Source organism: Lampetra fluviatilis, chromosome 13, assembly GCF_964198595.1.
Source record: "Lampetra fluviatilis chromosome 13, kcLamFluv1.1, whole genome shotgun sequence".
Taxonomy (NCBI): Eukaryota; Metazoa; Chordata; class Hyperoartia; order Petromyzontiformes; family Petromyzontidae; genus Lampetra; species Lampetra fluviatilis.
In genome coordinates, this window is record NC_136287.1 from 7,646,386 (window position 1) to 7,671,684 (window position 25,299).

The 25,299-nt window shown below is 45.3% G+C and overlaps 1 protein-coding gene across 1 annotated transcript in view; it reads left to right on the forward strand.

Moving 5' to 3' along the window:
• Positions 1–2,735: 2,735 nt before the first annotated feature.
• LOC144935499 (carbonic anhydrase 14-like) overlaps positions 2,736–25,299 on the forward strand; it is a 56,654-nt gene continuing 34,090 nt past the window's right edge. Inside the window, exons 1-5 of the mRNA XM_078862211.1 lie at positions 2,736–3,197; positions 3,338–3,432; positions 5,960–5,983; positions 16,314–16,493; positions 19,059–19,207. Of these exons, the coding sequence (XP_078718337.1) occupies positions 3,348–3,432; positions 5,960–5,983; positions 16,314–16,493; positions 19,059–19,207 (438 nt within the window). The 5' untranslated portion in view covers positions 2,736–3,197; positions 3,338–3,347. The remainder of the gene's footprint in view (positions 3,198–3,337; positions 3,433–5,959; positions 5,984–16,313; positions 16,494–19,058; positions 19,208–25,299) is intronic.

Here is a 25,299-nt window from a genome sequence, read left to right on the forward strand (position 1 = left end):
CTTGTGGGTGTTAAGTAGATGCTTGTGTTAATTGTGCAGTCAAATTTACACGTTAAAATACCAGTTGGACACTCATTGCTTATTTGGTGAAACAAGATATGTCCTGTTTCATAAATGCAGGTAATAAAGTACATTCTATTTTTAAACCAAACACGGAACAAAGCATGTATTACTTTCAAACGTGTTCCCAGGTATTTGCAGTACTGATGCTGTTGGGTCGCCTTTGGGAGAAAACGTATTTGTATATTTGCAAATAGTTATTTTGGCGTTGGTTTTGGGGCTTTGCTTTTATCAATTTGGAAGGTTTTCTGTCGGGAAACTCCCTAATCAGAGCATAACTTTCAGGTACGATATTGATATAGGGCCTTCATGAGAGCATTTACAGACGGACAGCTAATGTATTAACACTTTCAAATATTGATGGAAAGCATAAAAAATTACAGCTGTCAGAGCTGCCAATTCCAGTTATTCATCAAGGATTACGGTGCTGATATCCAATGATCTTCCGTAACGCAGTATTAATGGTTAAGGTGGTGCATTTTTTGCGTGCTAAATTACTTCTAAACCTACCCATAGCAGTGGGTGACACGGTTAATATCGCGAATACGGGCACTGCTTTTGGCGGCTTGAACGCTTTTTTTCGGCTAATCTGTGTCCAGATGAAATTTAATCAACATGCTGATGGCTGGCCCTTCATGTTTAAAATGCCAACACGGGGATATGACCTCGAAACACGAAGTAACTACTGTTTGTTTAGGCATTCACCAGTGGGTGTCGCTGTACACAAAGGACTGCTACAGTCCGATGCTATTCAGGGATTGATCGATGTGACTCGATTCATGAGTGGCATTGTGATGCGTTAAGCCTACACGTGATAATTCGCCAAACCAATGCAATGAGTGTAACCTGTTGCCAACCGCCGGTTGTCCAAACGTGTCCGAATGCCACTTACTCCCGTGCGTTGTTATCTTGTGGCTGGCTCGCGCACGTATTCGTGTGAAAGTTTAAAGAAATTACTGAACGTGAAATCGGTTGTTTTGTCAGGCGGAACGACACGCTAACGGCTTGGCCGCTGGCAATGCCGCAATAGGTGATGTCACTGCGCGTGACGGACCAAGAGTGTGCGGTGTTTGGTTATTTGAAAGCGGTCTTCCGGCATCTGTAGACCATATGGATCATGAACACTGGATCCAAATTCTGCAAGTCGCATTTTACGTATTTCGTACAGTTTTGAGACCTATAATTTACACACCAACCTGGTTTCATTCACTTCTAGGACTGAACGAACGACTTATCACCAACAACGCTTAAGGAACGACAACAATATTATACCAATATTAATTCTCGTAAAACTTTTGCTTCAAGCAATGTTTACCAACTCATTTGCGTTTCATACAACATTGTACATTTCCTCGTAATATCATATACAGGTATTTTAATACGTGTTATAGGTAGGGCCCTTGATAGCTAATTAGCATTCTGGTTCGCCAGCAGTAAAGGGCACGGTAAGAATAGAATCAAAAGACCACGCCAACCTCCATTTCTGAATCGATTAACTGTATTGGCTTTCCAGCCACACAGGATTCGAAAACGAAAGCACCAACTTTAGCAATGCGTTCCGCAAGGGCGGTGCTATATATATAGTGTGCGTGGATGTATGTGGGTGCCCATTGGTGTTTGCGACATCCTATTGATGCATTCTTGGCCCCTGCGAGCTCAAGTCTCGTGGCCGCCCACGAAACAAAACAAAGAGCCAAGCTGCATAACAACGTCCCCCAAGTAAGGTTGACGTGACATTTACAATACGTGTTATTGTTGATGATTTTGAAATGGTGCACAAGGTATTCGTATAGCATGCGGACATTGGACCTGGGACAAATGCGTACTGCTGTAAATATTTGTCCTGTTTGTGCTGTTTGTATCGTGTTTGTTGAGATGGGTGATCACGAATGCGCACCACGTTCTCAAACTGCGCGAATAAATGAATGGGGGATTGAATGAATAACTTTTTTTAAAAAGCAGTCTTAATGAGATTCAGTCGCATTGAAATGTCATTCCGATGTTATTGTGTTGACTCGCACACACAAAACCCGGATTGACGTCCACTGTTTGTGCCTTTTGAGATGGTTCCATGGAGATACTCTGTAAATCTGAGTTGTATTGACTAACCCAGACTCATAGACGCACAACACTACGACTCACATAGAAAATCATTGAGTCATACAGAGGTCCATATACACTCCTGTAGAATACTCACATGTACAATGACAAATATAACCCGTATAGCCTCAAGAGACTCTTGGGGCAAGTTTTGTAAAGTACATATGAAGGCCGGTACGGCACACCCAGATGCCTTTGTCTTCCCAGTACTGATGTTTAACACACCGGCCCAGAACTGGCCCAGATAATCGTCACTCGTGTTGGCCGTGAGCTTGGAATGGAACTCGGGTCGCCAGGTTCGTAGCGCAGCGCGCTCACTGCTCCACTGCGCCTACGACTCCCCCCATATCGACCCTCAGACTCGCACACAAAGACGGATTTACGCGCGCCTCTTTCTTTCTAAAACATAAATATATGTCCACTGTTTCTTTAACAGCATCTTCAGATTCTCTCGCATTTCTGGGCCAATATATAAATGCAAATTGGTTTAGAATTTTCGGACAAAATGAGGGTGGGTAGGTGGAGAGGGAGGATGGGGGTTTGGTTGGGGGGGGGCAGGGCGGGCTTGTGAATGAAGATCAATCCCTCATCCAGTTTCTCACCCAGCATAGAAGAAGCCACTGCCTCTTACAAGCACGCCCACTGGTTCCCGTCCCCCCACCTCCCACCAGCGCTGGAGGAGGGAAGTGGGCGAGCGAGTGAATGAGTGTGCAGAGAGTGTGCAAGAGAGTCATCTGTGTCAGCACGTGTTCGTCTCGCTCACGGTTGTCCGGTGGTCGCGTGCCCTCTGCTCGTCCGTTGGTGGGTGTCCGCTCGCTCGCTCGCCTTCAACGGGGCACAACTCGCTCGGTTGCCCAAAAGCTTGCCAAAACCGGAGGCCAAGTTGAGACGGATAAGACTGTGAATTGAGCACCCAAACCCCCCCCCACTCCAAAATATAAAAAAGAGTCGAGCTCAACACGTGCTCATTCTTGAGTTTCAAAAGGTCACGTTTTCGAGAGCACCACCAACTTCACGAGGAAGGGCAACTTTTACCGGTATGGTCTGCAGCAATAACGAATACGACATTACTACTACTACACACGTAAAGTACACGTTGAGCGTTCTTTGTCGCAGAGTCTGTACGCAATTAAAAGTGCTTGACAATTCGTGCATCCACTCTTTTTTCCTTTTAAAGGTCGTTTGGAATGTCTGGGCCGTCCGGCGGACGTGTGCTGGCTCTGCTGGGCATCTGCCTGGTGCTGAATGGACGATTTGCAGACAGCGCCACCGGTAAGCAAAGTTGACCCCCACAACTAGGACACGCATCACAGTTGTATCAACAATTGTGTTCCAGTTCTGCAATTGCTCTCGTGTGTTTCTAAGACGCACCGCAAATAGTGTGCACAGTGTCAGTAAGGTTATTCAAACTTGGTCTCTTTCTCGCACACTCACGCACATGCGTACCGGCTTATAAAACGCACCTCGCAACTTTAGATTTCAAATATGGGGGGGGCGGTTAATTTCATAGCATTTCTTTGGGATTAGTGACTGCCATTTATATTCTGCGGTTTGCGGTCAAATGTCTCGACCAATGTGGATGTCGACTTGCAGACAAAGTAATGTCGGGGCATGAACCAAGCACAGTAACCTACGGGCGGTGTCCTGGTGAGAACACCGCACTATGGAATAACTCGGGCAACCTGGGTTCGATTCCAGTTCCACAGCAAATATTCGTGCCGAGATTTGAACTGCCCCGGTCAAACAAAAATGCATTTGGAGGCCTTCATCCACCAGTGAGTTGACAAAGGGCTCTGAACTAAATGACTCATTAAAATATAAATGCATGAAGATATAATCTTACAAAAAATGTACCTGTGCGTTTTATATTAACATTTTGTTGGAGCGTATTAGCAGTGCAGTCATTATACGTGGTATGAGATATAGTCATACAATACCGGGCGTGGTGTTGGCCCCCCCCCCCCCTCGTGCGCCACAGTGCCGGCCTTCACAGGTGCTCGGGAACAGCAATTGCCCCACAGTCTGTTACAGGCAATACGGGGAGGCATTTGTCATACAATAACAATTATTCATTTACACGGGTAAGCCACACTCTTGTAGGAGGGTCCTGCATTGAATGTTTTATATAAAAATGTTTTCAGCCAGCCGCTGAATGTCTATGCATACCATTTTTTAAATTCACTACAAATCTTGCCCCCTTCAAAAGGAGGCTTATATATGTTTTTTTTACATCTTATCCAGCTTAATTGTTATGAACTCGGTCACATTTCCATTAAAGTGCTTACAGGTTTATAACGAAATGGGCATACTTCTGCAGATTATAATACTCCAGTGAATAAAGCTGTTCGCAGTTAATGGTGTGATTTATAATTTTTGTTTATACATTTGCGTGACTTTTTTCATGAACCGATACCAAAACAATCCAGATAATATCTGAAACGACGGGATAGCCAGGCTGGGACTTGTTAAAATCATTTGTTTTCAATATATATACCCGCATATAAGAATGAGACCCAACAAGGGAACATATTTGTTTGCTGTGAAATATCAGAGAGTTGCAACACAATCAACCCCATCTCTTCTCTCTTGCCCATCCTATTCCTGCTCCCCCAGCCCCCAGCTATATGTATGACCAGACATACCTCAACCCCTTTCACGATCCCAACCCCAACCCCCCGTTTAACCTCTCCCACCTGTTCTTAACTACACCAACATTTTCAATAACCCCCACTCTTTATTTTAACCACTGTCATCTCATGTACAATTGTACAGCTGTTGTAAAGCGCCTTGGGCTAAGGCGCTGCTATATACATCTGTATAGGATAAGTTGTTGAGGAGTGGATGATGCCTTGTGTGAAAACCTTGTGTGATACGGTAGAACCTCGCATATCCGACCGTCGCATATCCGACCTGACCAATTAATCACCCCGCACCGAGGCCTTTACGGCATTTCTGTACACGGCGGCGTAACGCTCGTGTTCTTTGTGTCTTCACAAATCTAACCTTTCTTTTTCACACACTCATATGTTCTTCTTAATCCTGCGTGAATTCGCTCCTAAATCACAGTGAAGCATTCCCCACTAAATTTAAAGCGGTTTTCAGCTTTACTTTTGTCGAGTAGCCCGTTTTGTGCATGCTGGTGTAGCCGTCATTGCCTTTACTTAATTTCTATGCGTGGTGTTACAAGTTAATTGCTTATTGCTTTTTAATTTGATTATGAAATAGTCCCCTCCAACCCAGAATCACGGGACAAACTGTGACATATCCATATGGCCTTGGTTTAGCGATAAGTCAACTTTCACCCAGATGTGCCAAGAGAAATGGTTGGTCGCCCACAACTCCCGATTCAAGGACGTGTGCAAGCGTGCCCTAAGAGACTTTCAACATCAACAGCAATCAGTGGGAAGCTCTGGTAGGTAGGCGCACGTGGTTACGATATGTACGCTGGCTTCAGCAGCTCCGGGACAAGCGTGCTGTGTGTACACAGCATGGCACCTACCGGCGTCGTCAATCATTCAGCGGCCATGACAGGACCAGAGGCAATTTTACAAGATGGGACAACTGCGGCGGCTGGCCATGTCGAACCAGAATCAGCTGTTCCAGTCATTACAGGAAATGTTCAAATCAATTTAAATCCTGTCCGAAAACTGAAAACCCATCGTCTTCCAATGACGAAAGGATGCCATTGTAGGTGTTTTGTTGTTATCGTATTGTGTTACGTACTGTTTAAACAAAGTATGTGTCGAACCAAATGTCATGCTTAAAAATTCACACGTATTCCTTGTTGTTTTTTTCACAGGAGAGCCTCACTGGTCGTACACGGGTGAGTCATTGAGTCTTTGTGTTGTTAGGTTAAAGTGTCTACATTTGCGTTGCTCAGTTATGACTATTCCGAAATTATTTTCATCCGTGCTTTGTCATCTGTCAAATGGTAAACTGTTCAAGGGGTGCATATTCTTGGTTCTTTCGGTAAAGTCACGTAGAAGGGAAATAATAAAATAATAATATTTCCCTTCTACGTGACTTTACCGAACGAACCAAGAATATGAAACCCTGCAGTCACGAAAGCTTCAAATCGAAAAATGTTCAAGGGGTGGTTAACACGTTTTTGGAAAAAGCAGCTTTCAAATAAATTGTGTTCATCATTATCGTCAGCCATCATCTATCCACTGCTGGATGCAGGCCTCCCCCAAAAGCCATCACCATCTCACACTCCCTCTGGCACAATTAATCTAGCTCCTGCACGTGAGCCTATTGCTCCGTCTCCATGGTGATCGTAATCTCGGGCTTATTTTCTACTCTGACAGCCATTCCATCCGTCACCAGTGTTGTAAATTGGCCATCGTTCCTTCTTGAGATGTGCCCTGCCCTTTGACCTATTACCCTTTCTTAACAGTCGTCTCACTCGGGTCCCTCGGTGCAATTACACTTCCCCGCGCTTCTTTAGGGCACGGTCATCAATTTGCTCCATTTATGTGAGTTTCCTTATCTCTCAATGTTTAATGATAGCACACTCGGTAGCAAGAATGCCACTTTATTCTGCAATACACTTGTTCATTGCTGGGCAGCGTTCGTCGAGTAATAGGACACGTGACATCAAAGGCAAAGTTGAAGGACTTCACCACCGCTCACGCTACCCGTGGTAGGGGTTCACGGTGACATTTGAATACTATGAATTTAGATGCAGGTGAGAGTTGATGCACGCATATTATTGTTTTTTTATTTCGAGGTGTTTCATATACCATTGCTTACTCATGGAAAACTGTTCACACGGTAATTGAAAGTGGTAATTTCTAAACCTCAAAATATCTCTGTTTCCTCAGGGCCCTTATAATGGTTTGCCAGATTATGGCGCTGTTGAAATTGTTGTTGTTATTATTATTATTAATTCGAGTGCAGTTTCCAACGACACGTCAGTCAATCTGTGGGTTCTCTCTGCCGTGGAAAAGTAAAACCCAAAATGGTTGAAAAGCAACCGTATTGTCGAACCACTTATAGATACCCCATTGTTTTCAACTAATCAATTTATCTTACGGAGGAGAGTGTTGACACATGTCATGAGCGTATTGAGATTGGGGGGAGGGCGAAGATAAGTATTGAAAATTAAATATAGTTTCATACGTCATTTCTCCAGATTAGTTTAGTCCGATATGCACTGTAGCGGGTTGTCCATTTCCAGTGTTGTCGTAGGGAATAAACTTACATTTTGTTAGTCTTCAGCCTTAAGTTACTCGCGTAAAAATGATTTGCACCTTTTCTTCTTTGCTTAAAGACGTTATCTTCGAATGAATCTTCACACATCTAAAGAAACGAAGAGGAAGTGTTACTTCAGCTTGAAATGTGAGCGTGTTGCCACTGAAATGGGCCAAATTGTACATACAGAATCGTCCTGCATCTTATATTCCGTAGCAAGGCAATGCTCTTGATGAATGTGTGTTTTTGTTTGTCTGGAAATAGTACATTTGGAAACAAACTGACCAGGCAAAGGTGATTTCTCATCTCCTGCTTGAAGTCCTTAGACCACCAATTGTGTGAGCAAATACCCCGTGGAATGTAAATCGGTCTCCAGCGAATGCGCAATTAAGCAGCCTCCAACGGATCACGAGCCCAGAGATGTTCACTTTGCCACTCATTCGCCTGCCAAGCCTCGGAAGCAATTCGCTGACTGGTTCTGTTGAGAAAATTCCAGCAGTTGTTCGCGAGCGAGCGAGCGAGGGAGGGAAGGCATCTCAAATGTGTGTCTCTTGTTGAGCGGGGTGTGCTCAGGCTGGTTAAAGTTTAGTTGCCTCCAGTATCAGCCAGGGCAAACCACTCGCTGTGACATTGTAAGAATGTGGCCCTTTATTTTATTTTACTTCCTCAGCTTGTTTTACACATAAACTTGCTCGTCACCTATTTATTCAGGTTACCTAAGCAAATATACGCACCTCCAATTATCACGGTTGGCTACATACGGCGCTTAAGAAGTTCAGCATACATACGTATTTCCTCTTTCACTTTGTGCACTTGTGTGTGTGCTTGTTTTGCATGGCCCAGGTGTGTTTTACGTTTGCTGTCCTTGGTTGGACAGAGCATTTTTGAACAAAATCTTGTTGGCTGGCAGTGGTCATCTACACTCGGCCTCCCTTTCTCCTCCACCTATGACTCTGTGTTCTTTAAAATCAAACACATTTATAAATGTTTTCTTTAGCCTGTGATGTATGCTCGATTGTTTTGTGCAGCCTCTTGATATCGATTAATCAATCAATATTTATTCGTTACATAGAAAGGCCAATTCAGCCAGTTACCCAGCTAGTTTGCAACGGAGATTCGTGGTGCATCAGAGATGCAGTTTCATGTAAAGAGGTGCACGTACATCGACATTGTTGTCATCGTCGTCGTAAATGTAAACGAACATTCCAGATTTGGAGTGCAACAGGCAGGTGTTTAATTCGCATCCTGCGGGACACAATATTGCTGGTACTGCAGTGGTGTAGCAAGAACAATTGTTGGCGGAAAAAGGCACGCTCGGGCATATGTGACATAATAAAGGCTTTTTGGGTTAGATCGCGTTATTTATTAATGTGTCGTAACCCTCCACCACCCGACACGGCCACACAGTAAATATGTGTCACGTTTACAAAGGACAAAATTATTCACTTCTTTATCCCACCGGTGTGTTGTTTGGCCGTGTCGGGTGGTGGAGGGTTACGACACATTTATAAATAACGCGATCTGACCCAAAAACCTTTATTATGAATAATATTGGTCGCGAAAGCCTACGTGTTAAACGGATATGTAACATAACTGACCTGATGCAAGCGCCCAAATTTGGTGGAGAGGTCAGAAATTGTTTGCATGCTTGAGATCAAAGGTCATCGCATATTTGACGGCTCCGCTAGAGCCAGAAACATCCTGATATGCTCCCGTGTTGTGGTTAACCCAACTCGTACTCGCTGGCTCGAGACAAACAAACAACGACTCCAGGTGTGCTGTGATGAGCAGCCTGTTGGGCAATGCACTTGCTTGTCATTGACACAGGCGCAGTCTGCTGTTGTTTTGGAGGCTGTTGCCAGGCGTTTGGAGTTTTTTTTTTAGCAGACCTGGGATGAATAAATTGTAATTATAATGGCAGCAGATATCAGCTGAAATTACCACTACATAGTTATTTAGATTCATTGAGAATAACACTGTTACAATTGTAATTGACCCCAGGTCTGGGTTTGAGTGGTTAGTTAAGGTCGGTTTAATAACACGCAAAGGCATGCTCATATAAACAGCATGAAGGTACAACTCCCACCAGGCCTTGCATGGCTTGTGATGATGATTATTACTTTGTACAGCCAATGAAGAGCAACGATTAAAGATTCAGCTCTAAGTGATTTAACCCTTACATTCCTTTGTCTGAAAGTTTTTTAACTGCAGACACGCCACCTTAAAATGTGTGTGAAGTTATTTGGTTCATGGGTTGTTGTTTCTTTGCTGCAGAATAGAGACATTTATTTTTCACCTTTACATGAGGTATTCGCATCTCCTGTGGTTTGTGCTTATCCTGTGAAGCGCTGTTCATTGCATCAATGGAAGACAGAAGCCAGGCAGGGAGGTGGTGGGCTCGCTGATGAGCTGCGCTTTGTGGAAGCCGGGAAGTGTGGTGGTGGGCTCACTGATGAGCTGCGCTTTGTGGAAGCCGGGTAGTGTGGTGGTGGGCTCGCTGATGAGCTGCGCTTTGTGGAAGCCGGGCAGTGTGGTGGTGGGCTCGCTGATGAGCTACGCTTTGTGGAAGCCGGGCAGTGAGGTGGTGGCGGCCAGTGTGGTGGTGGGCTCACTGATGAGCTGTGCATTGTGGAAGCCAGACTGTGTGTTGGTGGGCTCGCTGATCAGGTGTTTTTGGGGCACGATGCTTGAATTCTACGAATTATTCCATTCCATTTAGATGCTGAACTTCGAGTGATGTAGAGGTTGTGCTTGTTTCCAAAACGGCTCTCTGGATCTCAGCCGTGCATGTGGAATGTTATTTAGATCACCTTTGATTGGCAGAATTGGGTCAACTTCTGAGCAGTGCAGTTCACGTAGCGTTGCAACTTCGCAGCAATTATCTGGCGTTGCAATATTTGCGAGTACAGGAAGCCGGGGCCATTCCGCAGATTTAAAAGTTTGTCCGTATTGCGAAGTTCAGTTGGATATCTATGCGATGTCATCACCTCATGGCGCGTACAAAGCTGTTCGCCTTCCACCAGCTCTGGAGCTGAACGTGTAGGCATATTCACTATGAGACATCTCCTTTACCAGTGGCAAAATATAGTACAGTAGTAGGTTTTTACCATTTAAACTGGTACAAAACTGACACCTTTATACAAGGCATCATGTTTGCAACTCTGATAACATTATCAGAGTTGTTTTTTTTTGTTTGCATTTTGACTGCTTGTGTTGTGGTTATTGCAAACATGATGCCTTGTATGAAGGTGTCAGTTTTGTACCAGTTTAAAGGGTCAAAACCTACTACTATATTTTGCCACTGGTAAAGGAGGTCTCATAGTGTTAAATGCTTACCCCGAGCTCTCAATACTCTGATAGTGCGCTGTTTTTGAGTTGTACGCCTTTTGGTGTCAACTGGTCCAACACCAATGGAGACTAGGCTCTAAGGAAAGCTGTCTCGGGTGTGGACCAATCAACTTCAAGGACAGTGCATATTATTATCATTATCAGAGTTGTTTCTTTTTGTTTGCATTTTGACTACTTGTGTTGTGGTTATTGCAAACATGATGCCTTGTATAAAGGTGTCAGTTTTGTACCAGTTTAAAGGGTAAAACCCTACTACTGTGTAGCCATATTGTTGTTCAGACCGACAACTCCGAAGAGTCGGACAGCATGTCCGTTCCAACAGGCACACTTGTGGGTTACATGTATTTGTTTGCAGCCTGCACACTGTGCCCTGTTGTAATGGATTTTGTTATCATGTACAGAAAGTGTTGGATTTGGATGATTAGTTGAGGTGAAGTCACGTCCCTGCTGCCATGGGATGTGCATGCTCACAGAGGCTGCTGCCGATGGAGGTGTCCTCTCCATCTCTCTTGAGGGAGAGTTGCACTGTAGGCCGACTGTGAGCCAAATCCTAGTAATTCTTGGCAAAGGATGGAAACTTTATTAAAATGCAGTGCGGGTAGTCTTGGACACAATGAAGCACTCGGGAAAGCGGATAATGTATTTGCACTAAGCGAGCTGCGTTGCCTCATTACCCCCATCGCTCGCCGCAGAGAGATCTGGGCCATAAAGTAATTGCCGTAGACATTCTATTTTGTAACATATTGTTTAGTGGGAAACCCACAGCAAGACATTTTTTTTCTGAAGTGGGAGAGAGACGTCGTGATTTGTTTTATTTTCTACCTACGTGATTTTACCTAAAAGAACCAAAGAGTATGGATTCCTGCAGTCACGAAAGCTTCAAATCTAGATTGATATTGTTTAGCCTTGTCCTTTTATTTTAGAGGGCGTACTCTCCCAATGACGGAATTTACCGCCGTTATTTATTTTACACACAGAGTTGGAATTTGGACCTGAAAAAAATTGGATATGAAAGGCATTTTCCACTAAAATGGTTCGTTTCAAATTATCCAGTACCGACGCACGTGTATGCACCACCATGGCGCAGGGAGATTCACTTCCCTCTGTTCCCGCTCCGAGTCGAATGTGAATCCATGCGTGTGGATTTTAACACAGGAATGTTGACCATTGGCCACAAATTGCGGATCCCCCCCCCCCCGTCATTGCAGGAATGTCTGCTTCGGATTTAATATACTGTTAGGTATAGCGCTGGGAATGCAAGTCGCAACATTCAAGTTTAACGTTGTAAATACCTTGACGATTTAGATACTGGCCATTGCTGAACCCCTGCCTCTATCTCCCTCACAAGTCTTGAACCAAAAACTGCGACCCCCAAGTTTGGGTGCACAAAACCACCCAATGCAATCGCATTTTTTCATGGCTGTTGAGTCCTTGCCCCCAGGTGAGTAAGAGAGTTTCGCACACCGCGAACTTTCGTGCGAACGCCTCTCGTTTTTGGTCAGGAATCGTCCACACCATTTCCCCCGCCCCGTAGTGTGTGAAGTATTCCATCCAAACCGAATGTGATGGTTTCCCTTCTTCGTGACTGGCACGTGCGGGCAAGTGTGGCGCAGTGGTGGAACTTGCGTCTTGCAGCAAGAAGGTTAAGGGTGTGATTCCCGACTCGAGCACGTTTGCGTAAAGTTTGTGTGGAGTTTGTGTGAAGTTTGTGTGAAGTTTGTGTGAAGTTTGTGTGAAGTTTGTGTGAAGTTTGTGTGAAGTTTGTGTGGAGTTTGTGTAAAGTTTGTGTGAAGTTTGTGTAAAGTTTGTGTGGAGTTTGTGTAAAGTTTGTGTGAAGTTTGTGTGCAGTTTGTGTGAAGTTTGTGTGAAGTTTGTGTGGAGTTTGTGTAAAGTTTGTGTGGAGTTTGTGTGAAGTTTGTGTGCAGTTTGTGTGAAGTTTGTGTGAAGTTTGTGTGTTCTCTCCACCGGTAATGACCTGTCCGACTGGGAACAGTCCGACATGTCATTCCAGGTTCCCCGGTTTCCTCCCATAGTAAAAAAAAAGAATTAAACCTGCAATGAAACTGGCATTGGCCAAAACATTCTTACGTTGATTATTTTATTGGGGATTATACGGAGTAACATCTTCCCCTACTGCAAAAACTTGGCAAGCCCCTCCTGAAAAAAAAGTGTTATAATGAATAACGCTTTATAAAAAATATCACTTTATAATAAATACCACTTTTTTTTCAGGAGGGGCTTGCCACGTCCCAACGTTGACAATCTCCTTCATCTGTCTCGCGGTGTATGGATGTAGTGGAGCTAAATGAGGACCCACCGGTTATTTCCACCGTGCACAGGATTTGTAGACCCTGGTCGCACTGGATCATGCCCTCTCAAATCCCAGCCAGAAGTGTCTGGCTCTCTCACTCTCCCCAGGTTCATCACGAGGTGTTCCCAGTCAGACAGGTTATTACCTCTCCAGGTCAGTAGATTGCCATCTCCTCCGTAGCCAATCGCATGTTCCAGATGTCTTGACTTTACTGAGGCTCCCTGATCAGCGTATGCCTTTTGACATGTTTACCCATAAATTCGCGTACTCAATTGGGATCATACACGGCAATCAGTGCCCTCTACTGGCACACTCAATGTCGCGTTGTGCCCGCAGGGAGAGCTGCCACTGGGTGGTGCCCTTTAAAATATTTGAGATGTGATGTAAAGCGCTCTGAGACGCCCGGGCGTATCGGGTGCTATATGAAAAACAACTCATTTTAAACATTTTATTCTTACTACTACATTGAAAGCAGACTTGGATCAAAAACAAAGCCACAGCTGGGGTCCAGTTGGATTCGCTTCCTCCGCAGTAGTTCATTAGACGTCGTCGTGTGATGATTGACGCGTGTTCGAGTGCTCGTACAGCTGCGTGGTCCTGCAGTATGCATAGCACGCACGGCCACATGAACTGTCATCCTCGCCATCTTCCAGGTGATCGTTTGGTCACGTGCGTTGCCCACGTGGAGATCAATAGAGACGAGTGCAGGCTGCAAAGCAAACATTTACCGCGGTAACAAATATGCAGGCCACGCTGTGTATATAGTGTGGGCTTAGATAGCCATCGAAAGAAGGCATCTCACGTAACGCAATAAGGCTGGCGCGCAGGTTAAACACAATCGGTAATTCTTGATAACGTCTTTTCGGCTTAGATCACGTGAAATGCACACCCACCTCCACCCGACACAGGTCATTATTATCAGTCAGCCTTGTCCCGTGAATAAAACGTACCGATTTCTTACCACTCCCGCACACAGGTGTGTTAGGTGGGTGTATGACACATCTACATTTATGCGAGCCAAGCCAAAAAAACTTTACAATAAATAATGTTGGTCGCGAAAGCCTACGTGTGAAACAGTCGAAAACCTTCATCTATCCAGGGCTGTACACGGCACTCCCTAGGTCTGTTTCCACAGGGAATAATGTCTTATATAAGATAAATCTACCTAGACATATGTATCCAGTAATTCAATGGCTGACACACAGTGCTGTGTTTCAACAATATTTAAATCAATATGTGTGTCATACGGTAAACACCCCCCAGTTGCCGATGTGAGAACTGTTCCTGAACAAGACTCTCCATTCATTTCATATTCAATATCGACCACAACCACAGAGTTACGACGGCAAGGCTGTCCACAATGATTTGTTCGAGCCATCCATCCATTGTTCATCCCATACGGTTCAGCATGACACAGGCTGACAAAAGCAGCTGATCCCCTCCCTGCGAACCACCACAGCGACTGCTCCAACAGGGCCCGTCAACTAACTGCACACATGACCTTCATACACAGACACCCATGCCACCTTTTGCAATGCTACCAAAGGTGACAGCAAATATGAACACCAGTCCAATATGGGTCTCATACAAATACGTACGATATGTGTTTTGGTCCTTTAGCCTATTGGCTTTTCAGACTGATGTTCACCCAGCAGCTTTTGGTTAAGCAAGAAAACTTTGGATCCAGGTCGGTTCCTTCTGGTATCATGCAGCTATCACTTGGGCGTCTTCCCCCACAGCCGCCCCCGTGACCTCCCCCACACACGTGCAGCTCCTTCTACCAGCGTTAGCTATATCCAGTCGTTCCTGACGCAGGTCCTCCCTCTACCTCCCCGCCACTCTAAGCTGCCTCCGTGCAGCATTTAGCCACCGCTCCAACTCCCTCGCCTCTTTATACAGGAGGCCGTGGGTTCAATCCTGACCCTGGCGCCTGTGTCTTCCGAGTTTGCATGTCCTCCCCGTGGATTCCGTGGCTTTTTGTCCGGGTCCTCCGGGTTTCCCTCCGCCTTTAGAAACATGCATTGAGAGGCTGCTATACATTTCCACGTGATAAGCCACTTCGTTGAGCTGTCATTTGTGGTCAGTTCTCTTCTGAAAAAGAGCTACTCAGCTCTGTGGGCTTTACCTGGTAAAATAAAAAATAAGGGTTGTAACACCAAAATGTGACCATTTATCGAACCCCTCCGAGTGTGAATCATTGTAACTTGCCTCCTATGTTTTTTTTTAAGTTGGTGAGTATTTACATTTTCGTTACATTTTAATCGGAAACATCTGTCATTGACAAATGAACGAGAATAAATAATGAAAAGTGCAAAAAGACGCATGGAGAAGCGCATCCTGTGAATTACAACGAGAGACAAAATTATGATGCGGAGGCTTGGGTAGGACACGTGGCTCGGAATAATTGTGGCAGGTGGATGAATTTGACTTTGGAGTGAGTAGCAGTTATTGGAGAGAACATGCCCAGTAGGACATCCACCGTGGAGATGGAGCGATGTGGTCAGCTCGTGCGCAGGTGCGAGATTGGAATATTGCATCTCAGGAACGTGAGCGATAGCAACAGCATGGGGAGAACCTTCATCAAGCAGTTGATGGACCATGGCCAACTATGATGGGGCCCCACACAAAGACAAAGATCCCCCGTATAGCCTATAACAGGCTGTTGGGGCAAGCTGCTGTTAGCGTGCACCTATGAAGGCCGGCATGGCACACGAGGGGGTGGGTGGCCACCACCACGCCCGGCCACCTTTGTCTCCTCAGTAGCAATATTTGCACACTGCACCAGGTACTCATTTGAGGCTGAGTTGACCTTGGAGGATCATGACCGGTTCAAATAATTGTCACTGGTGTTGGCCGTGAGCGGGAATCGAATTCGGGTCATCGGGTTTGTAGAGCAGCGCTCTCACCGCTACACTACCGCTCCCCTGGCCCCACAACAAAGATCACAAAGATCCCCTGGGGATTCAAATCTAGAATCCCCTGTATAGCCTTAACAGACTGTAGGGGCAAGTGCTGTTAACGAGCACCTATGAAGGCCGGAACGGTACACAAGGGGGTGGATGGCCAGCACCACGCCCGACCGCCTTTGTCTTCCTAGCGGCGATGTTTACACATCGTACCAGGTACTCATTTGAGGCTGAGTCGACCTAGGGGAGGCCCAGGACCGGTTCAGATAATCGTCACTCGTGTTCGCCGTGAGCGGGATTCGAACTCGAGTCGCCGGGTTCATAGCGCAGCGCGCTAACCGCTACACTACCGCTCCTCCTGGCCCTACAACACACACGCACACACACGCACACAGGTCCCCATGGACAGGAGCACTGGAAGGAGACGTACCCAATCTGCGGCGGGGACAACCAGTCGCCTGTGGACGTGAGAACGGATGCCACTCGCCTCGTCCCCGACCTGCCCCCCGTCTCTGTCTTGGGCTACGACGCGCCCAGCCAGACCACCTACAACATGACCAACAACGGGCACACACGTACGTACGTGCGTGCGCGGGCATGCCACCAAAGCGTTCGTCCGGTGTTAATGTCATGAATGACCTCTTGCCAGCGAACCTTTGACCACCTTCACAGGGCCTCAAAGCATACGAAGCCTGGCCACCAGCGCTGCAGTGACGTGACTGTCACTTAGTGATGAATGGTGGCGCTGCTGCTGCTCTATATAAGAACGGGAGACACAGCAGAGCCTCACCATTCTGGCGAATTACCCGATGATGCTGGATGCAATTGCCCAGTGAAACGTCGTACTCAAATTGTAAATGTTGTGGTTTCACGCTTCAACACACCGGTGGGCTAAAGCAGTGAACTATTTGTCTTTTGTAAACGTGACACTCTTTTACTGATTGGCCGTGTCGGGTGGTGGAAGGTTACGACACATTTATAAATAACGCGATCTAAACCCAAAAACGTGGATTATGAATAATATTTGTCGCGAAAGCCTACGTGTTAAATTGTTGTTGTTGTTGTTTCATTAGGGAAATTCGTGACCAAAATAGTCGCCAAATGGAGTTTCTTCTTCTTTCAGTCCACAATGACTGATTTGATGAAAATCATCAAGCAGGACGATGACTACAACTCCACGAATGATCAAAGTGTAAAACCAACTATGCCGTGGCAACATTAGAGTATTTGTAGTATTTGGCTTCGATAAATGTCCACACGATAAGTCACTTTATTGGGATATCATTTGTGGCCAGTGCTATATAGCTGTTGGAAAGTATAAAGGTTTTACCATAGTTACTCTATGAGGCAGCTTGTGGTAGGGTAAAGTGTGGGTACTCACACCTCTTCGAAAACGTCTGGTCAGCGTGGAAGAGCAGGCCAAAACAGTGGAGGTCCTTCTGCCAGCGGTGAGCACAAGCAAGAAATTGCAGGACTGCTCCTTTTGCCGTCATCCACTGGACAGTAGGGTTGGGATTCATCTTCTTGGTTCTTTCGGTAAAGTCACGTAGAATGGAAATAATAAAATAATAAAAATAAAACATAATAAAATAATTCCCACGACGTTTTGGCCACAACGCAAGCAGCCGTCCTCAGGTGGAGAACAGGTCTGTCTTCTCGACAGTTCTCCACCTGAGGACGGTTGCTTGCGTTGTGGCAGAAACGTCGTGAGAATTATTTTATTATGTTTTATTTTTATTATTTTATTATTTCCATTCTACGTGACTTTACCGAAAGAACCAAGAAGATGAATCCCTGCAGTCACGAAAGCTTTAAATCGAGGGTTGGGATTGGCGCCGATTCCCCAGGAGTGGTGGGGGCGCAGGGCAGGTGCATTATTCATCTCCTCCGCTTTGTCTTTGCCTTCTCAATCATTCATTCGCCACCTGATTATTTCACCTGCCACTGGGAAAAAAGTTGGATGGAGTTTATTGCCTCCTTGTGCTTGTAGCCACAAGTTGTCGGACGGGGGCCTTTTGAAGTTCAAAGTGCCCACTTTAAACTACGGGTTATAGAGCATGCAAGTTCGTACTTGTTTTCAAAGGTACGTTTTCAAGTACTTTTGGGGGTCACCGGTGGCTCAACGGTTAGCAGCGCACTGTGCTACGAACCTGAATTTGATTTCCCGGCCATGACTAACATCAACGACGAATTATATCTGAACCGATCCCAGGCTTCACCAACCCGCACTGACCGGCGTGGTGAAGTATGGTAGAAATAGCCAACCGCTACTGATTTGCTTGATCAAAAGCCGTCAATTACAAGTGCTGTACCTCATTTATAACCCTACAATTATGACACGACAGAGGCAGCAGGAAGCGCAACTCAAAGTAATCATGCCTGAGGAAAGGTGGGTCACTGTCGGGGAGACTTTAGTTTTGATCTCACGACAAAAGAAGAAGACGATTTACTTTTCAGGGGAGTTTTGTCAGTGTCGACGGAGTCGACCTTCTTGACGAACCTGGTCCCGTTATGTAACCTTCCCCCGCCCCACACCCTCCTCCCCAGAGCTGCACTTGCCACCTCTGCAATACAACAACAAAACTGGGACAGTCATGGGAATATGCAGAATGGCAAAAAATACCAGAAGAGAGGAGAGCGACGTGTGGATATAATGCATCGTTCCAAGTGGTGTATCATTATTATTAGGTAAATTATAATTTAAAAAACGGGGACTTTTAATGTCCTAGATCAGGGGTGGGGAATGTCCGGCCCCCGGGCCGTATAAGGCCCGCAAAATCATTTGGTCTGGCCCTGCCAAGGCAACCGCAGGTAGGACTCGAAATCCAATAAATCTAGGAGCAAACCTGGAAAAGCAGTTGCGAGTAGCAACATCATCAATACCAGCTAACATCACACGCCTCACCAAAGAGAAGCACTTCCAGCCATCACATTAGGGGTGAGTTAATTAAATGTTTGACCAAATATAACGGGCAAATTTTTAAGTTGATAATTTTGTATGGCCCGCGAATGATGTTATAAATATCCAAATGGTCCTTGGCAGAAAAAAGGTTCCCCACCCCTGTCCTAGATGATCGTTGAAAAGCCTGGCCAGGTGGCAACCCTCACCCACCCCCCCCACTGCCTTCTCATGCCCACAGTGTTTGTGAAACTGCCGCCCGGGATGGAGATGTCGGGAGGGGGCCTGCCCTGGCGCTACGAGGCTGTGCAGTTCCACCTGCACTGGGGCAGCGTGGGGAGACAGCGCGGCTCGGAGCACTACGTCGACGGGGTGCAGTACGCCGCGGAGGTACGAGCGGCACGAGGATGGAGTGGGCAGGGGAGGAGGCGGGGGCGGAGGGAGGGGGGGCAGTGTGGTATGAGGAAGGCGATGGGGGATTGCATCAATGGCAGTGATGTGTTTTCCGGTTGAACGGCTGGGTGAGGTGTCGTGACTTTCATCAACACTGTTTGCGAATCCGCACCCTGGTTAGTGAACTCGTGGTTGGTGAACTCGTCACCAGAGCTTTGCTCTGCAAGGCCACGTACACATTTTGTTTGTTAAAGTCCAGGACATTTGTGGCCGTATGATAGACTGTAGATGCATATGTATATTAACAAAGAGAGGTCTTTATAAGCATTGAGCAATATAATAATGATGACATGAAAATTCTGGGCTGGCAGGGTGGATGGGGTTGCTTTAATGAGAGTGGTGTGGCTTTCTGATGCGTGTTCGGCTCAAACCGCGTGTTGTTCTCCACGATGTCCAAAGTTTCGCTCCACGTCCTGGGCGCTTCGGTAGGAACTGAACGATTTCTTGTTCAATTCTTGAAGCAGCTTCCAGCACACTTTGGAAACTACTTAAAAAAAAAATTACTTGATGGAAGTACATTTACTTACATTGCAATGAGGAACAAAACTACTCTTCAAGGTTGTAGCCAAGCATTCTTAGAGTGATCCACTTGAAAATGAGTCCTGGGTAAAATTGAGATTCAACAAAAATGAGAACTCTGGTTAACCAATTACATATCATAGAACAAAACTCAAAGCATTAGGGGAGTATCGATGCATCTATGCATCAATCAACATTGATAATTATTGAGCTCGTTAAACGTGTCTCAAATCGCACGTGTTATAATAGGTGCGAGTAAAACAAAATGTGTTGTCATGCATTCACAAGTCCCTCCCCAGTCACTAGAGTTATTATTATTATTTATCACGCTTACAATTTTTTTTGTTCATTTAACTTATTCACAATCCCAAATTCAGACAGTTCATTGAATCGAGGTTGGGAGTATGTCGGAGGTCGTGGGTGTGATCCTGGACCCTAACGATGCCTGTTGCATATTTTGTTCTCTCTCCCCGTGGTGGCCGTGTGGACTTTTCTCTGGAACCTCCAGTTTTTCCCCGCACATTTATAAACAACATTCGTATTGATTATTTGGATGGATAGAACTACAAATTGCCACTTACGATGATATAATCCACTTTTGATGAGCTATCATGTGTGGCCAGGTCGCCGCTGAAAAAGAGATACCAGATTTCGATGTAAAGCTTTCGTGACTGCAGGGATTCATCTTCTTGGTTCTTTCGGTAAAGTCACGTAGAAGGGAAATAATAAAATAATAAAAATAAAACATAATAAAATATTTTTTCTTTTAATATGTTTTATTTTTATTCTTCTAAAATAATAATATTTTATTATGTTTTATTTTATTTTATTATTTCCCTTCTACGTGACTTTACCGAAAGAACCAAGAAAAAGAGATACTAGCTCAGTATACAAAATAGTAAAAAAAACGGGTAAATATGAAAGTAAACTCAATGCATTGACATTGGTAACGTCCAGGATTTTACAGAATGTCCGAAGTGAAGGTTATCGCTGCTCTGCGTCAGAGTGTAATGAAAGCTCAAGCCAAAGTCTTTCGAAGGTCGTAGGCAAATCGCGTTACTCATGCAGCTGTAAAACGTTAACGCTGCAGTATGCATGGACACGGACGTTTGTACCCGCATTCTACACCATTCACAACGTAGTCCATCTTCTCCTGCAAGCAACAACGTTGCTGCCAATGTCCATACCTCAATCAAAATGGTCTTTCCCACATACAATTACATTCAAATTGTTCTCATCGTGATGTCATATCATCGTGTCACGAGACAAGGGAATTTAAATTTGCAAACTCTCATAGATAGCAGCGCATCGCCCCGTTGTCGTTACAGAACTACTTCTGAAGTTACTTTAAGTGGTCTCTTTAGCCACACCACGGGTCACCCTTTACACGCCCTACAAAGATCGTTTGTGGAATGTCAAAGCAAATGCTTTACTTTCCAGGTGTGAAATTTAGGCAGTTAAGTAAAAGCCAAATGTAATTTTAAAAATGATTTAGTATTATTTGTTTGCGTGTGCGGTGTACAGGTCTGAGACCACAAACTCACCACACTTCAGTCAATCACAGGTGGTCTCAACCTGGATACACACCCCGGAGCTCAAACCGTGTAACTGGCGAAGTGTCCTGACCGCCAAGCCACCAGGTCACCTCAAGCTGATGCAGCTATTCAGAGCTAATGTACGTGTTCTAAGTTCACGTGTAAGTGGAAGCAATCCTTGGATTCGTAGATCTCTAGAAAATCATTAACTGCCTGAATGGAGAGGACAACTTAAGTGCAATTGGCGCTAATGCGTTACTCAGAAGATCTGTAACTGTAAATGTCCTACCAAGCACGTGAGCCTATTAACATTACGGTCTCGTGGCTTGTATCGCTTACGACCTACTGCATAGGGAGCACTTGACAGCTAAAGAGTAATTGAGCCCTGCTATTGAAGCTGTTAACGGCAGCTATATTTACATCAAGTGGCAGCCCAGAAGTGCTGTACACACACGGCAGTGTTTGTCAGCTTTCAATTTTAGGTTGTAGGTAAATCTAATTCACTGTCAAGTACTGAAACGCATGAGTAAGGGCAAGCTTGAAGGGTATAGTTTAAATATGCTTTGGTTCTTCACGTGGATATAATAATACAAATAAAGTGAATAGAAATAAAATAATAAAAAAGAAAAACCACGACGTTTCGATCGCAACACAAGCGGCCATCATCAGGAAAATGGGCGGCATGTCTCGGACCGTGTTCGCGAGCATAAGGCAGATTTGAAACACGGTAGGACCAATAGTTCTGCCGTGGATGATCATTATTTTAATGCGGCTGGCTCACACGAAATTGATTTCTCTAAGACAAAGGTACTTTGCAAACCCACTGGCTATCAACAAAGATTCGTTCATGAAGTCATCCATATATACAGATATAGACACAATTTCAACAGAGAAGATGGGTACAAACTCAGAAATCACTTGAAGGACGTTATCAACCATTTCAAGTCATAACTTGCTGTAATGTTTCCATTTTAGACCTGGCAGCCCTTAATTGGTGGAAGCCCACCAACAGTACCATCATTACCTACTACTACCATCATCTCTAGCAGCAACCTCCACCGTCAACGGTGTGATTGTGTAAAGCGAGGTGCAATGATTACTTGGCAGCCCTTTAATTGATGGAAACCCACCACCAGTGCCGTCGTTTCCCACTCCTACCATCACCGACATTAACATCAGCTGCCCTGCCCATGCTGCTGACACTTGGGCTACGCCCATTTTAAACCTTTATAAACAGTTTGCCTTTAGAGGCTAGCCCCCCTTTTCCTGATGACGACCGCTTGTGTTGCTATCGAAACGTCGTGGTTTTAATTTTTTAATTACATTTTTATTCACTTTATTTTTATATCTACGCGACTTTACCAAAAGAACCAAAGAATATTAATTCCTGCAGTCACGAAAGTTTTAAGTCAAGGTGTAGTTTAACAGAAGTGGATGGTAAACCTGCTGGGTACTTGGCTCATTTGACTCCCAGTAGTTAACGTTGGGAACTTTCCAACCTACTCGATGAAGGGCTCTCCGTGGCGTGTCGTTTCACGGGGGCACGCATATTCGCTTGGGGAATTCACTGTGCCGTCAGTGTCTGTCATGTCATGAGGTGAAGTTCCCATTCCGATCTCTCTCAGTACGGACATGGCCCTTCGTATTAGGGAACGCTCCCTCACAAGTAGATATCGCAGCGCTTGCCTCTGAGAGCCCTTGAATTGACCTCTGGTCCACACAGTTGGGGGGCAGAACTGTCCCACTCGCCCGTCCACGTGAGAGTGCCATTCCCCGCATGACAGTCAGGTTTTTTTTTTACGGAGCTGTAACGTATCCAAAATGAGCACACCGCTCAATTAAATGTGATTGTTTCTCGTGCAGCCATTCGGTGACTGGGCTGGGACCGTCAAAACTCCACCGCACTTGGGAACCCTGTTTTATGAGCACAGACAGCTTCCTCGAATTCGAACCCAGGGGCCACCCGGCCACCTACTTTTGTTGTTGTGGTTCTTATTCTTAGGTTTTTTCGTTAAAGTCACGTAGGTAAAAAAAATAAAAATTAATAAAATAAAAATAAAATAAAAATCACGACGTTTCGGAGGCAACACAAACGTCGTGATTTTTATTTTATTTTTATTTTATTAATTTTAATTTTTTACCTACGTGACTTTACCGAAAAAAACCTAAGAATATGAATCCTTGCAGTCACGAAAGCTTCAAATCTAGAATTAAGTTGTTGTTCTTGTTGCTGCTGCTGTTGCCGCCCGCGTGCGTGCTTCCGGGACTCGGGACTGTGGCGCATCGGGGCGAAGGTGGTTGGTATAAATAGCGGCCGAGCCAGAATAGTGCCAGGGTGTACGCACCGTGGCCACTGTCCTGCCAGCGCTAAGAAGGACACTGTAACGAATGCCGAGCCCCAGTGAGGGGGTTAAAGGACGAGGGGGGGGGGTGATGTATGTGTAAAGAAGAGCCGACACAAGATTGCAGGGGTTTCGTCTTTTAATCCTTTTCTCCCATCCACACCTGTCCCCAGCCGTCCCAATATCGTTCCCGACAAAGGCCCCTTCTTCCCGCCCATTCTCCCCTTATATCTCCTCGATCACCCCTCCCACTAACCCTCCTATTGGTGGGAATCCTTCCCCTGACACCCCTACATATGGATGGAAAGACGAGAACGGCAGGTCAAACATTAGGCCGAGATAGCCTAGCGACTATATAAGTAACATATATACTGCAGGGATCGGCCGTGGCAATTGTTCTGCGATGTCGTGCTGGAATTTGGGTACTACACAAGGACAATTGTGTTTGTTGCCACTTAAACAAAATGTAATTTTGGCCTCAAACTATCATGATCATCATGATAATGTAATCGCTTGATATGGTTTCACTGGTGAGTCACATCTGAACTTATCCTGCCCCCCACACTGCTCCCTCCCTCACCCTCCCCCCCTTCACCAAGTCACACTGACGAGTGTGGTGAAGCACAATAGAGGTATTTTTGGGGGGTTAGATCGCGTATATGTATAAATGTGTCGTTAAAACCCGCCGCCAGCCGACACAGCCAACTAGTAAGGGTTGTCACGTAAATAGAACGTGGCCATGATAATTGTTTTTTTTACCCTTCCATCTGGCAACAAAACTGACACCTTTTTTTTACAAGGAGTCATGTTTGCATAGACCACAATACCTGCAGTCATAATGCAAACAAAAAACATAACTCTGATAATGTATGCACTGTCCTTGAAGTTGATTGGTCCACACCCGAGACAGCTTTCCTTAGAGCTTAGTCTCACATGGGTTGGACCAGATGACGCCAACAGGCGCACAACTCAAAGACAATGCACCATCAGAGTGAGAGCTCGGGTCAAGCATTTACACCATTGGAACCTCATTTGCCAGTAAAAAATATGATAATTGGTTTTTTACCCTTCCATCTGGCAACAAAACGGACACCTTTTTTACAAGGAGTCATGTTTGCATAGACCACAATATCTGCAGTCATAATGCAAAAAAAAACAATTATCATATTTTTTACTGGCAAATGAGGTTCCAATGGTGTAAACAGAACGTGGCCAATTCGTCACTAGTACAGCACTAACCGGTGTGTTGGAGAGCCAAGCCACAACATTTACAAACTGAGTACGACGTTTCGCAAGTAATTACAACTAGCTTCATCAGGCGACAGCCAGATTTGTGGAGAAGTAGATGTGGTGACCACGCTTCTGCTCTCTTGCGCCACGTGGGGGGGGGGGGGGTTAATGAGTCAACGTACATGCGCATTGTGCAAGTGGTGGCGGCTTTTGATGACAAATTACGTGATCTAACCAAAAAAACCGCTATTGTGGATGATATTGGTCGCGAAAGCCTGCGTGTAGAACTGGTGAAGCAGAGTCAAACAACTCCGATCGACATCCAGGCGTGAGTGTGCAGAGGCCTTAGTCCACCAGTGAAATGGCAGAGGCTGCAATTGACTATTGCGGTTACTTGTGACAT